At 25.4% G+C, this 16,771-nt stretch overlaps 2 protein-coding genes across 3 annotated transcripts in view; both read right to left on the reverse strand.

Moving 5' to 3' along the window:
* LOC114122126 (uncharacterized) overlaps positions 1–16,771 on the reverse strand; it is a 200,257-nt gene that overhangs the window by 113,544 nt on the left and 69,942 nt on the right. The gene's annotated exons all lie outside the window — the stretch shown is intronic.
* LOC114122127 (uncharacterized) lies at positions 3,789–4,800 on the reverse strand. The gene is made up of 2 exons (XM_027984697.2): positions 4,520–4,800; positions 3,789–4,246 (listed from the first exon to the last, which is right to left on the reverse strand). The coding sequence occupies exons 1-2, from the start codon at positions 4,700–4,702 to the stop codon at positions 3,872–3,874; spliced, it is 558 nt and encodes a 185-aa protein (XP_027840498.2). The 5' UTR covers positions 4,703–4,800; the 3' UTR covers positions 3,789–3,871.

A 16,771-nucleotide genomic window follows, 5' to 3' on the forward strand; every position in this document is an offset into this window, starting at 1 on the left:
TCTCGATCATTCGACAAACGCGCCTGGGCCACTGCGACAAACTCGAATATTCTAGACGCGACACCCCCTCCCCCGCTGCTGATCTATCCACGACGGTCCCTATACCTATATATGGGCCGCCGCGACCGTTTGGCTTGCTAGTCACCGTATTCTTTTGCGTTGGTAATTTCCACGTAATTATTGGTGTTTTGTCGGCTGTTGCAGTGGCGCAGTACGCGGTAAGAACTTTGTTGTTTATTGTTTCTTATATATATATCTATCGGTACAATTTTATTATAACGTTGTTTTAATATATTTTGTTTTATTATTTCTTTTTTTTTATATATATATTGGTATAATTTGTTGTAATAATTGTATTGTAATTTCATACAATTATATTATCTTGATGTATTAATTGATAATTTATATTGACTTTGTTATATTATATTTTAATACATCTCATTGTCTATACACATTATATATATCTTAATCATACATACAGTCCACTTGTCGTTAGACATATTCATTTTAAAGCGTGGTTACCCCGAACAACGATTTGCTAGGGACCTCGCTTACAAATAATTTATGATAAACGAATTACCGAGAGTTATATAGAAAGTGTGTAAACAAAATTAATATGGTTAGAGATAAAAAGGGCCAGAAGTAAATATTTATCGTGTTCTATATTATAACTATACCGAGACAAATATCGAGAGATCCTCATCAAACAAAATACAAGTGGAATCTTTTGACAGTTCATGTGCAGGTATATGCAAGTCGAGCAAAGTACTTATACTTTTAAGGTCAGCACCAAAAGCAAACAAATAAATTATGGGGTACTATATATTATGTATATATAGACAAATATCTACTTATCTGCTGACACGTTATTTTATCAACAAAATGGTTTCGTTCCACGTAACAGCACATAATAACGTATACTTTAACGTTTGCTGGTAATCCACCGTTTTTAAAAAGCACATCAACTTTTATAACGTTGCCTTTACCTACGCAAATAGATCGGCTAAGAAATGTCTGTATACACGGTATATGATCATTAGATATGCTCTCAAACAGACATCGTTATTGATGGTGGTGTGCCGGAAACGTATTATTATTTTAAAACGGTAAAATTTGACAACAGTAGAAAAAAAGGATGTACCTGTATACTTAATATTATATAATATACGGTTAGTCTTGTGTTGATCGCCTTTTTCCTAATAAATTATGGTCTTTATATGTAACAACATACTTAAAAAATGTTACTTTTAAGAGATAGGTACGATATGATTTATAATAATCAATAATAATTAATAATCGTTTTAAATTATTTAGTCGAGTTAGGATACTTGATAATTGACTATATCTATTATAGTTAACTAAAAAGTGTAAAAATAATAGAACAGTATATTATACAAAATTGTATTCTTGTTATGTGTACTTAAGTCTTAAATAAATTAAATTACATTAAAATCTATAAAAAAAAAATAAGTAAGTAAATAATATGTTCAAAATTAAGTAATAATGTTTCTTTTTTGTCAAAAACGATATAGATAGTTGTGATATTTTACTTCATGATACAAATGTTTCGGCGTATAATCAAGTTAAGTAGGTTATATGGTACACATTCTTTGGTGGATTCGCTGCTCGGTCACACATTCTCAGAAATCCGAGTGCATTCCAATTCGTAATTTTGTCTGAACACATTTTCGTCATAACAATAATATTATACAATCACAATGTCGGTCACATATTATTAATATTATTATCGTATGCAAATACGCCTATGTATATTGTATATAACATTATATCACTGTGTTTACATATTTTCTTGAATATTAATTCAGTGTTATTTATTTATTTATTATTATTATTTTTTTTTTGATATCGAAGCTGAACCCAAGTCATATATACTTCGATGCAAAAAAAAATAATTAATTTTCACATAAGGACACGATTTATCGGTGTATGATTACATACTTACTTACATAATACCTACGCATATATAGTTATTTATTATTATAATATTATGTATGACACGACCGTCACTATTTTGTTTAGGCCATTGATCGAAGCAAGCCGCGTGCTTTTAAACGACGGCAGGAAGGTTTTTCGTGTCAGAACCATACTTATTGAAAATTCTCGTTTCACGGCCTGCGGGGTGTAGTGAGGTTGCCAGAGTACGTAAAGAGCTCGGGTGAAACTCGATATCTGGTGATAATCGAACACACGAGTCTGTTCTGTTTGTTTTCTGTTTACAGTGGATACAACGATAGGTTTTGATCTGCTCATTTTTCACTAATCCCGTGAGTTTTTTATTTGAAAAACTCCAATGAATATAATAGGTATTTCAGTATTTGAAACTCGATATGTCTTCGGTCGTAAAACTTCTGTCATCGCTGTAAAACGACGTTGGACAGACATAATATTTTGTGTAAACTCCAAAAATGTAAACTTAAGTCATTCAATACATCCGTACTATACTATGCCTACATTATTATTTATTTAATCCTGTCACGTTAGTAGAAATAATAATTGCATTGATGATTAGTGGTTATGGTTTATTTTAGGACGTCAAACATAAAATAATTATGTAGAATGTGTGGTGGTAGTCATTTATAATTATGATTTAAAAAAAAAAATCGGACAGCTGCCAAAATCGGTTAAAAGCTGTATCCACTATTGCTTCTGCATCGGTGTTGCTATTGAATATAATATATAACGTATTTGTAAGATGAAAATAAATCAATATTTCACTAAATTGAATCATGCCAGGTGACCGCGTAAATTTCCCCGTGTTATCAAACTTTAACGGCTGATGAACGACTCATATACAATGGCAATTAGTTAATAACACTATTAACTTTGGTACTCGACATTTCTATTTGGTCTTCGAACTGGTCATTAATTGGCCACAGTTCAACGAAACTAAGGTTTACTCGGATTTGTGGTTTAATTAGCTTTTTGTCTATTTTAATCACTTTATCTGTGAACTTGAATATTCATAAACAATGTAAAACTTCTTTAATCCAGTTATATATTATCATTGTATGTTATACATACTAATTTTTAGATAAATAAATGTTTTGTATAATAATTCATTTACATTCTCAAGAAATATTATAATTTTTCATTAGAAAATATTAATAATATAGTTTAGGAGTTGGAGCTATTATTATTACCTATACTAATAAATGTAACCAAAAATAAATTATAAATCTAACTATTGAATTTCATTTTTATTTTTCCTGAATTATAAAAAAAAGTTTAAAAGAAAATGTATTTTTTTTTTTTTTTTTAATTTGTTTGTATTTTAAAGTAAATAAATAAAAATTTAATAATACTCCTATTTGTTTAATTTTTTACTCATATAATATTAAAATTTAGTATTTTAGAAACTTATATGAAATGTTTTATTTAATACAGATTTAATGACGTATTACAAAGTTATCAAAAAAGTACGAAAACTTAAAACTAAAAAAAAACGTATATTTTACTTGTAAATTTAGTAGTTCAAAAATCTGATGACACATAAGAGTTATTTTTAAATCTAGTTTACAAAAACAACAATAATAATTTTAAAAAAACGATTAGTATACTGTTTTAAATTTTCCATTGTATTATTATGTAGTTTTAAATTATAGTATAATTGCATTTAAATGAAATTCTTCTATTTCATATACAAATACATTGAAAACATCTCTTTTGGTTATTACTATTATTCACTATGTCAAGTATAGATGAATATACAGAATAGATTATTTTGTAAAATTATTATTCGAAATTTTTCGAATAAAACATTAAAAATATTTGTTTTTTTATCCTATATTTATATTGTGTAGTGAAGAACAATATTATTAAATTATTAGATGCAAGTAAATAAGCACGCTCGTCACTCTTTATGAGAAACCGCCATCTCAGCTTCTTCATCCGTCGCCACGTCGGTTTCTCCATCACTTGGTAATAAGTCATATTTGTCCACTATCGCATTTACCTCATCATTTTCCGAAACTGCAGTCTGTTCATTTAAAGTGAGCATTGACTCAACCTGTTCAGTACCAGCTATTGTTACTGCCGCTGCCGTTGTCGCATATTGTTCGTAATCTTTTTTTAAAATGTCCTCATACTGAAAATCCTCGAACCGCTTGAAGTTAGCTATCAATTTGGCAGTCTGCGGATTTTTCAAGTAACTGGCAGCATATGTGTATGGGTTCTTCGGTGATTTTTTTAGGATGCCATTAAGCAAGAGAGACACTATCGCTTCTACCTGTTTGTATGGTCGAAGACGTGTCAAACAACATAGAAAATGACATATATAAATGAAAATATATTGATAATATTTACACCTTTGCATTTTACAATGAATTATATAACTTGTATTTAAAATGTAAATGTTTATAAAAACGTCAGTCAAAAATAAATTTAAACCATTATATTTTGGAAAAATGAACAGTAACATTGTTTATATATATATATATATATATATATATATGCCCTACTACTTATAGGTATACTACATAATAATATGATCGACTCTCACTTCTTTATGATTATTTAGGTAGATTAAATCTTCACGACAAAAATGTATTCTCAGTTCGTTTAGTATACTTTGTTGACGATCGCTTATCACATCATCACAATAGGGGTCCATGGATGTTGGTGCTGCATCTCCCCTGAAGTCAAATTCGACTGGCACATCATCATTAGAATTTTCAGAGTTCATTTTTTTTTTGCCACTCCAAAACAAAAAGGAAAAGTAAGAATGACGATTTTTTATTTTTGTCTTTTAAAAATGTGTGTATTTACTAAAACAAATATATTTACGTAACTATACAATCTACTAAATAATCGCTAATGTGATAAAATTAAATTGTAATGTTGTACGTATTTTTTAATATTTGGTTAATTACTCGTAAATTATAATAAAAATTATTAAAATCTAATAATTATTTCTTCGAATACAACTATTAAATATTTTGATCATGTTTAATGTTTTAAATAGGTACTTTGTTAATAGTAAAGGTATTTCAATACTAGTTTGAGTAATTCAGTAAAAAAAATTTAAATATAATTAATTAATTATAATACGAAAATTTTAAACATATTATTTTATTTTTTATATTTATAATTATTTAATATAGTTAAATATATGAATATGATTGTTTACTTATAATGTTATGTATAATAAATATTTACATATTATATACACGTATATTACATACTTTATTACTTTCAAAACTGTAGTATATTAAAGTACATTTTAATTCAATTATACTTATATTACATGCATATAGTATACTTGTATTATTTTAATCATAAAATGTGTCAATGTGAATTTCATTTTCTGCATCCTGAGTAAATTAATTTTCTTTAGTTCATCGAAAATACTTTATTTTTTATAAATGTGAAAACTTTATTAGATACAAACAATACTTATAAAATAAGTAAAACATTTTTGTTTATATTAAGTTATTTTTATATTAGAAATAATAGTTGAAAAGAGAAAGAAGATTTAAGAAAATGGCTAAAATAAATTTAAAATTAATACTTTTGCGTAAAATGTTATTGAAAGATATACGAAAAACAAACTTTGTCTGTTTCTAATAATATTGAGTTAGCTTAAAATTTGAAGTTGGAACAAATTATATAATTCTGGTGGTGATTCATTTAGTTATTACATAATAATATTTATATGATCGAGTTATACGAGTAAGTGTCTACTGATCACATGACTCGCATTCATATAACATTTTATCGTTACAACTTTACAATTTAAATTTTAAATTATTTTAATACAAATTATTTATTTTATAATACATTTCATTAAAAATTAATACGATAAATTCATATATTATAATATAACATTACAATTGGTCAGTTAGGCGGTTAGGCCAAAAAACATTTTTCTAATCCTCTATATAATAAATCAAATACATAATACTCTTATCCAACCATAACATCCCTCAACACGACTATGGTTTTCTGCATTTTCACTTTATCGATACACTATAGTTACATTGTCACATTTATGGCTGGGGCATAGTCACTTTCTATTCATATTCACTTATCTCAATTCATCCCTCCTTTACTCCATGTTGTAAACTGTATAACCTAACCCCAGCCCTGTCATTTTCCTTTTAATTTTGTATTTATTTTAAAAATTGAAAATAAAAAAAACTCTCCTTAAATATTGTTATCCTACTTAATTACAACAGTTAATTAAATTGTTAAAACTATTATTTCAAAATTTTATTATCACTATTAAGATAATTGGTATGTCATAGTTTTTTTTTTTTATAATAGCACTAATAAAAAAAATTTCTCGTCGTAATAATTAGAACATAATTTATATATTATATATTTTTTTTTATGAGATCTTTGTGAAACACATTTTTATAAAATTATCATATATTTTTATATGAGATTTTTTATTGATTAATGTGAAGTAATTTTGATTATACATTTTTTTCCAGCAATTCGATTTAACATCATGAGATTAACCAATTTTGGTTATTCTTGGAATAATAAATCGGAAGCCCCGCGATATTAATATTTAATATCTTATTACCGTGGACTCGCTATGACAATATATTATTATTATGCGTATACACTATACCTACATGTTTTATCAGATTTTTTTTTTATTTCAAATAATATTTTGTGGAGACGTGGTAAAATAAAATATATAAAAATTCCAACTAACCACAACCAGCGAGCGACACTAAAATGTATTCTACGAAATGAGGGGGGAAGAGACTTTTAAGAAAAAGGTCCTATAAAAATATACAAAAGATATTGACTGTTGGCTGTGGTACCCCATTATATGATCATGTATGATCTTCAGTGTCAGAAATATTTTTGATCAGAACTGATCGCAGTACAGTAACATCGTAGTCTTTTCATCGTGATGCGCGTCCAGTCTCTCGCGACGACGCGACATCAAGGAAACGACGATATTATACAAAAAAATCAATACCTAATGATATTGATATTTTTATCGCTTTTATTTTCTTTGTGCATTTCGTAAGTGTATACTATCCGTATAATAATCATATAGTATTTATATTACTTTATTACCATAGTCCATAATATAATAATACAAAATAAATGATAATAGTTTTGCAACCAACGATACGACTATACGTATTTATTCACGTATTATCGTCGTTCATGTCGAAGAAAAGGGAAACGAAAACCGCACTCTCGTAACGCGACGCCGCGTAAAACCTCTTAAGACAGCGGTCCCTTGTGAAATGTGAATTTGGCGCCAAACAGTAGTTCTACGAAACCGTCGTTCAAATAAGCATGTTTGTGTGTATGTGTGTATAAGAGTATATTATACTGTATACAGTACGAATACGCAGAATATTGTTGTATATTATTAAATTAAATAATTTATATCAATGACGTTATATGGAGGTGCGAGGTCACTAATTTGTTTACTTTGATAAAATAAAAACATCCGCTTGTCACAGATTTGATAATAGCGTTAACCATATTTTTTAACATGCTTCAAACTACTCACTACATTTTCCAGATATCAATCTCTAAAATTTCGATTAGTTTTTGAATATATTTATACATTTATACGCTATAAACAATAAACATATATTAATATATATATATATATATATATTATTATAATTATATAGATTATAAAAAAGTCCCTTCAATTTTTGTAACCAGTGACCACCCTTTATATAACAATAACATTATGGTTCTTGTGTGACCCACCATAAGTAACAAAATATATAGGTTTGGAGGTTTGAAACAAAGTTAAAACACTATCAGCGTCTCTTGTAAAATATGTATGAAATGTGGTGACAATTGGATAAATGGTTCCGGAGATTAGCGTCTACTAACTAACTCAAGATAATTTTTAAATATAGTGTGTATTCAGAACGAAATGATTCACATTGATAAAAATATTATTTTATTAATCTATATTTAATCTATAAACGGTATATAGACACGAATACGATATTCGGTATGTTCAAAATTGGATTATTAAAAATATTACTCTATAATATAACGATGTAATAATATTACAAATTATATAATGATTTATTGAAACACAACTCTCTCGTCGGCCACGACGTTGTATTTAACATAAAATATATTATTATTTAAAATATATAATGTATTATTTGTTGCTTAATTTATAATAATATTATTTATTATATTATAATATTGTGCATAGCAAAACTTTATTTAAGAAAACAATTCAAGTCAGTAAAATAATTATTACGTCTTTATATACATAAATATAATTTTAGGAACGACAATTAAAGTAAGAATAAAATATGAACCAATGATTCATTAGTGAAATATTTACAATGTTTCTACTTATAACTTGTTACACTACTCAATGTGTATGTCTGTGTATTGTATAGTTTATAAAATGTAATATTAGAACTATATTTTGACTTTTTAGATATTGTAACAATTAAGTGAATTAAATAGTTTAAATTAATATTATAAACTTAGTTATGGTAGGTCACATGATCACTTAATATAAATTTAACTGTTCGTTCGACTATAATGGATCGTCGTTTGTCATTATATGAAAAAAAAATCTAATATTAATGAATCATTTAAATTCTAACGGACGTATTATTGTGAAACGTATTATTGTTTTGAAATAATATATGAATATGTAAAGCGGAAATCTTAGTGAACATTTGTATTTTTGAGCATTAAAGTACGAATGATAAGCTGGAAAACGATTATTATAGAAATATTTATTATTAACTCGGTCTACGGAACTTTCAAAAAATACGCCAAATGCATCAGTCGCTATTTGTTTTAGTAGATACATTAATTATTATGATAGTTAGAAGTTCAATGTATTGAATTAAAACAATTACATTTATGATAATACTGGCTGAATCGCTCGGCTTTTCCCTAGACCCTGCTGGCCTAGTGGATTAATACATGTATACAATCCATTAAATTAAATTAATATATTATGTCGGATAATATTGTAATGTCCTAAACAAAAGATTGATGTATATCTTCTATTAGCTGACATACATTTTTATAAAAACAGTATGGTATTTATTATTTTCCTGTATTTCATTTGTTAGTATACGATTTTTTTCGATCCTTTGTATGCCAAAATATAAGGATTCTCAGACAATCTTACTTGGATACAGGCCACATACAAGTGAACAAGTTACGAGGAGCGAGGAAACAGTACGTTTAAACTTCTTATCACAATATTTGATCTACTACTTTTGTACCTTATTAATGGCAATTTAGAATGTAAAGCATTCTGGCAGGTTCAGCGTTTGAAATTGAAAGGTTAAAATTAATGGTATACGGGAAATAAATAGTTTCTTGTCCTATAATTTGCTATATTACCTAACTATGCTATAAGTACTTGGTATATTTTAGTTTGAGCGTAGCCATGAAGTCACCTTAGATCGTGGGGGTAATTCAAAGTCAGGGTACTTAAATTTGTAGACAAATCCCGCCTAGATAAACAATCCAAGTGAACTAATGTAATATATTCATGAAAAAAATCTGTATCAGTCCTTTATACTGAAAAATGTATGCATACGTCGTAAATATTTTAAAACGGTTGTGGAAATGATTCAGTGAAAAATATAAAATAAAAAAGTCACTGTAAAAATCAGGCGTATGATATTACGAGCGAAGGATGTATTCTTTTATTATCACTCAATTTCCCGGGTATAAGAGTTACTTCTATGAAACAATACTTAAAACTTTATCAAAATACCTTATATTAGAATAGTGAAAACCGCATTCATATCTATTCAGTGGTTTTGACGGAGAAGTGTTACAATGCATAAAGCAAATTTAATTTATTAATTATGTAAGTATATCGCGGATACTGGTGGGTTAGGTTGACAGCCATTGTAATAATTTTCGATTGTAATAAATAATTCCAAATGTAGGTGGTTGTCATTTGTATCACATTGAAATGATTATAAAATGCAAAATTATGTTTTATATCAAATATATTATATTAAAATTTAAGTACCAATTTATAATAAATATTATATTAGTGGTTTCTAAAACTACAACTTTGTTATAACGTATTTGTTAGCCCTTATAGTCACAACTCACAACGTACTAGTATTATAAGGTATTTTAACGGTATTTTCAATATTTTTTTTTACTATAGAATATTGTTTTTTAAGTTCTTTGGATTGTATAATTACAAAACGATTACGGATTATTATCCGCATTAAACAAAAAATACCGTGCCTTTAAACATCAATGGCATAACACTCATAACAATTGTATGTAAAATATATACGTGTATAACAAATGTGTATTTATGGACTATTAAGATAAAAATAATTATTATTAATTATTGCATTATGCTTTTTATCATTTAGCCTATTTATAGATTTTATGTGCACATTGAGTATATAGAATTTATGTTCCACATATTATAATTTTAGGTAGCATTGATTTCATTGATTATATTATTTATGAGTGGGTTAGGTTAGGCTAACGTTTTTGACAATCGTAATTCATATTTTGTAATTGTAGGTATCGTGTTGACAATTGACTATTGAAGTACCAATAACTATGTCGCATCAAAGCAAAACCGTTGTTTGTATCTTGTTTTCATTATTTCGATTGTTGTTGATTTTTTGTAATTTGTATACAATTAGTAATGATTATATTTATATTTGCGAAACACAAAAACAGTGAACAAATTGTTAATAAAATAAAATAATTTTTGAACAAAATACATTTCGTTTTAAGTCTAGGATTATTCCAAATAGGTACTTACTTTGCTATAAATACTATTTGATGCTATTTTAAATTCTTTTTTTAAAAAGTATTTAAGTGATTTTTTAAAAATAAGTATTTTAAATTCTGAGCGGAGCGAGGAATGTATTGGTCTTACAATGATGTTTATTTATTTTTTATTCTGTAAACACTTTTTCTCCCTCTAAATTTGCTCAAAAGTACAAGTGTAGCATATTTTCTAAAAGGTAATTTTCTTGAACTGGTACTTTAGAGAGGTCATTTTTGAATTTTCGAAACGGTACTCGAAATAAAAGTGGTTAAAGGAGAAAAAACGTACGATATCACGATTTTGTAATATTAAATAATTACGGACGACTAATTACGGCTTTGTTTATCACCATAGAAATGAATAAAATTAAATAAAAAGATCCCCTCGTTCGCTCAGAATCGTTTTTTTTTCGAATGCAATCATTGCATTCAAATCGAATACCTACAGTAAAATTACACTATCCTGTCCGAGGACCGAAGGGACGATGGACAAACATTCACCACCGAATGCGCTGACCTACTTTTTATAATATTGTTCTTCAATGTAATAAAATATTTAGGACAGAATTATGTAAACAGAATGACATTCTTCAAGAGGAATTTCTTGTTCATGATAACCAAATTTAATAATAACTGTCTTTTTTCGTATATTCAATTTAAAAACCAAAAATTATTTAAAATTTTTATATTTTAGGGACAAAATGTACTAGTGAGCTACCCTTTAAGTTTCAAACCCTTGAATACAGATTAACTTATGCTATTCTCAAAGTCTCAATTAATCTATTAATGTAGCTTTTATTGAATTTAGTACACATAATAATGCAATATACACGCATTAAAAATAGCATATAGAAATTCAGTTGAAAAAATATAATTCTATTATAGTTATAAAAATTAGTTATAGATAAATAGATTCAATTTTTATTTGTAAATAATATTACAGAAAAATAATTAAAATAATAAAACATTTGCTCGATATTACGATCGTTGATAGTAAACCTATTTATTTTATTAATATTTTTTGTAACTGTACAATATTGCAACAACACAAAAATAAGTTTTATTTATTTTTGCATTAGAAAAAGTATTTTAGATTATTTAATACTTCAATAATTTTAAATAACTCATAAAGGTTGCAGGCTAAAATAGTAAAATATATGACGTTTTGTTGCCCTACTTTTGTTTATTCTGTTCTTAGTTTTAAACTAATACCAATACACGTCGAGGGGTTATTGTGATTGTTGTATACAATATTTCATGCATTACAGAAATTATTTAATGTATATTGTTGACAAAGTATACATTTATACTTCACAGAAGATCACGTTTTAGTACTCTGCAACTATGCATAATTTTGCTGTAAAGACTTCAAAAAGTGTTTAATCGTAAAGTGCACTCAAAAATGAATCAGACTCGTATATTTTACCAAAAATAAATATAAAATCAACATTCAAATATTATTAGTTTTTAGATATGTATTGATTTTAAGCATTCGACGACTTTTACACGATAGACGTTTAGTTCATATCCTCTACAAAATGATTTATATGGGTAAAACTTTAGAGTATGTAACTGTTACAAAAAAAAACAATACAAGGACCAAGTTCACAATGTAATCTATACAAAACGAAAGAGCGATATATTTGTAATTTAATAATTTACTACTTGTGTTAGTAAAACATTGGTTGTTTTAATTTAAATATATTTCATTAAATTAATTTTCTCAAAATCCTTTACTACATTGTGTTGTTTTTATCTTGTCTTCATATAAGTGATATAAGTATATAACATTTAATTTTTAAATGGTATATCACATTCCACAACATCTTTTTTTATTCAACACAATGGTAGCTACAGACAGTTTTATGTAAATTTCTTAATTCTATATTATTATTTCCGTCTATACATATAATTTATGTATACAATTTTATTTTTAATGTTACCGTGAATATTATAAATAAATGCATTTCTCGATTTTTCTAGGAAACCATTTCATTATTCAAAACATATTCATTGTTAACTATTTATTTTAAAGTTGATTAAATACATAAATTCAAAACATTATAAAAACTCATTTAGTATTGAATACTTTAATAAAGAATTAATATAATATAAGTTTAACAAAATGATTAGATTATTCCTGAGTTTATACCTTTTATTTCAACGAACGAAAAATATTGAAAAAAAAATGGTATAGTCTTAATATTTCAGCTTATTCATTTTATTAATCAGAAAATATTTTAAACAATTTGTCTTAAAAAAATATAAAACAATATAATATTAAAAACACTATTATATTCGATAGTTATTATGTCATTTTAATAATACTATTGTTTATTAAATAAATGTATTTTACATTATTTACATAATATTTTAGATCCACAATTTTAACTTATACAAATTATATTTCTGAAAATTTGTACATAAATTAATAAGTAAAAGAGGACAATAATTGTTGCGTAACTTATGTTATTTTGTTTTAGCCATAAAATATTTATATTGTTTAATATTTTATAATGAACAATATTGTTGTTAGGTAAATTTTGTAACAGAATATCTTTAGGATGAAATAATAAATACAATTTGAAGAATAGTAAAACAGATGAGTTTATATTTTATTTTCTACAAAGTTGTTTATACATATTATACAATTTATTACGGAAATTCATTTTAAAATGGTAAAAAATGGTGATATATTCAATAAATTACACTTATCGTTAAAAATGATCGAATGTCGTTTTTAGATGTACATAATAAATGTATTTATAACTAGGTATACATGTATATAAATATGATCTATTATAGGCAAATTATGTGACTATATAATACATCATATGTCATATATAAAATACTAAAATTGTTTTTAGTTTAAGAACATATTATAAAAAACAATCTATATTTTTGATTGTGTAAATAAATTGAAACAGTCCAAATTAATTACCTATGCATTTATATTATTTAAAAATAAATAAATAAATAAAAATATCTTTGGTTAAACGTTTAAACCATATTATTTTATCATAGCGTATTGAAATTGTATTAAATTTAAGAATATAAGTATCGTATAATGTATTTGGATAAACATTAAATATCAAATCATGTATGGTAAGTGGTGACACATTGATACTAATGGTTTTTAACTAAAAATAATACGATAAAAGCATTTTAAATCTCATAAATTTAAAAATTGTATTTTACATTTTTATAAACTAATCTGTATGAGTACACAAATTAAAAAAATTATAGATCATTACATTTCTCGCATTTTTATTTTTATTAAAATACATTAATTTAAGTACAATTTAATAGTTAGTAATTTAGTGTCTAAGGCTGAGTAATGAATGTATTAGTTTATAATTAAGTGTGGTATTTTTATTATTATCACCATCATTTCCAGCGTAAAAATATTTTAAATTTTAAGAATTTTTTATAGAAAAATTATATCAGCTCATCCAACTATCATTTTGGATATTTTAAGGACATTTTGTTACAATATACACTTCTATTACAATTTATAATAATATTACATGAAGTTGAATCTATTTTTGAAAAAAAAAATTGCATATTAAATTAAACAGTATAAGTTTTAATATTACTTATTGATTTAATATTTAAAGTATACTTGTATATTAAATTTTATCAAAAACCAGTTTCGTATTAATTTTTTTTCCAAATTTTTTAAAAAACACTAAGAACTAATAATTTTGTCAGCCAAAATAATAAATTAAATCCAGTTATCCAACAAAAACCCACACTCTCAAATTAAAAATCCAAGCATTTTTTTATTTGAAAAAATATCCCTAAACACAAAAAAAGCTCATATAATTTTAAAATCAATACATTTTTTGCTTCGATCACAATCTTAAATGGATTATGTATATAATGTTTAACCGTTAAAATTGCAGCCATTGCTTTGAAATATAGATTTTCCAATTCGGTACCCCCCTTACTCTTGTATTGAAATGCATCTTTTTAGTTAGAAGTCAATTATAAAAGTAAAAATATTTTAGTTTTGGTCTGTTTCTGAAATATGTTATTATTAATTTATCTACTCTTTGCTATCGTACATGAAATAACTTACTAAATAATTCAATAAACAACTTAAATCTCAGGAGTTATACTTTGTATATAATTTATTTTCATAATATAATGGTTAAGTTTTTAAAGCGAAATTACAGCTTAATAATATTAATGACTATTTCTTATAAACGCGTGTAAATGAAATGTTATCCTTTAAACAACTTTAAAAGTTTCTAGTTGAAGAATACATAGAATGATATACGCCTGATGTAGTCACTAAAAATATATATTAATTATTACCTTCTAATAGTATATAATATGAGCTGATGATAATGTAGACTGTAGAGTGGTAAAATAATATTATGTAATCGTACTATACAAAAATACAAAATACCCAACACTCATATTTGATTTATGTACATTGATTTAAAATAATTTTTCAATTACAATATTTGTAGTATATAACATTTTTGATTTACTAACTTTCAATGTTCGTTGCTTAAACACACATAGATAATTGTTTTGCATGTTGTACCTATTCAATAAATATATTTTTCGAATAAGTATTATAATAAACTAATATAGACACCATTATACAAACATAACAAGAAAATACAATATATTTATTTAAAGAAATAAAATAAACAAATATACCTACTTAATATATTTTCTGAAATAAATCAAAAATGTTCAAAAAAATTATTATTGTACAAATATAAAAATAATAAAAGTGAACATTAAACGTAGTTTAATTAAGTATTAATATAATATAATAAATAAATGTGCCTTAAACTTCTTAACTCAACTAGTCAAAGTATTCAATGTATACGCTTGAGTTTTTCGATGAATTTAAAAAATATATTAAGTTAAAAAAAATTGATAAGTATCTTAAACTATATTTAAAACTAATTAATAATTATTTTTTTAATCTTTTTACACCTAATAATTTTATAAAACAATTAAGTAATTTAACGATAACGTTTATATGGTTGCCTAAGCCACTCCATGTAATGCGCAAGAATAAGAAATAGTAGGATTTACTTTTGACAAAATAGTTATCATATCAATTTGTCATCTGCATACTTTAAACGCCACTATTTGTAACTTATTAATTAAATTAAAATTGAATTAGCTTATTTTTAACTGAGTAAGATAAATAGGTAGTATTGACTGTTTATTATTCATTGTATTTTTGTCTATTAACTAAAACTAAAACGTTTTAAATGTTAATTTACCAAACCAACTAAAGTTAATTCTTTTCATTAACTTACCCAATAACCTGTATGTGCTTATATTATTTACGCTCAGTTTACTTTTTATATATTTTAAAAGGTAATAAACTATACAATATATCTTATTTTCACTATTCATTATACATTTAAGTTAAAATACAAGCTATTGAATACAAAATGAAAAGTTTATAAAAAGTACTATATTGTGATATAAAAAAAAAAAAATAAAAATAAATTGTTTGAATATAGCATAGTAAATGTTTATAAAAGAATAGATATTGCTTTCACATATATTCTAATTCTCCCTTACTATTTTTCATAATCATAACGATTTTTACGTGAAAAAATATTCATTACAAAAAACATAAAACCATAAAATGTCAGTGTATTTATTTTTAGCCGATCACTTTGCAGCAATAGTTACTACTGACAATCAAAGCTGAATGGGATAGTGATGATTAATCGCAGATTCGATTGTCCAGTAAATTTGATCGGTTAAAAATACGGGAAAGAAAATTGAAATTTTTTTTTAAAGAAACACGAATACAAATATTTTAGATTACGTTCGTTTGGTACATAATAATAATAATAATCATACAGTTTGTAAGGAAATGTCGATAAAAGAAACTAGTCAAGAGATCTCGAACGGTCGAGGGTTGCGATTGGCGGGGAGTGAGCAAAAGTCGGTTTTCTATATATATATAATATGTATAATGTATATGTAGTATACACTATTATACAGGGCACAGTGTCGAGGACGC

Source organism: Aphis gossypii, chromosome 3 (assembly GCF_020184175.1).
Source record: "Aphis gossypii isolate Hap1 chromosome 3, ASM2018417v2, whole genome shotgun sequence".
In the NCBI taxonomy this organism is placed as follows: Eukaryota; Metazoa; Arthropoda; class Insecta; order Hemiptera; family Aphididae; genus Aphis; species Aphis gossypii.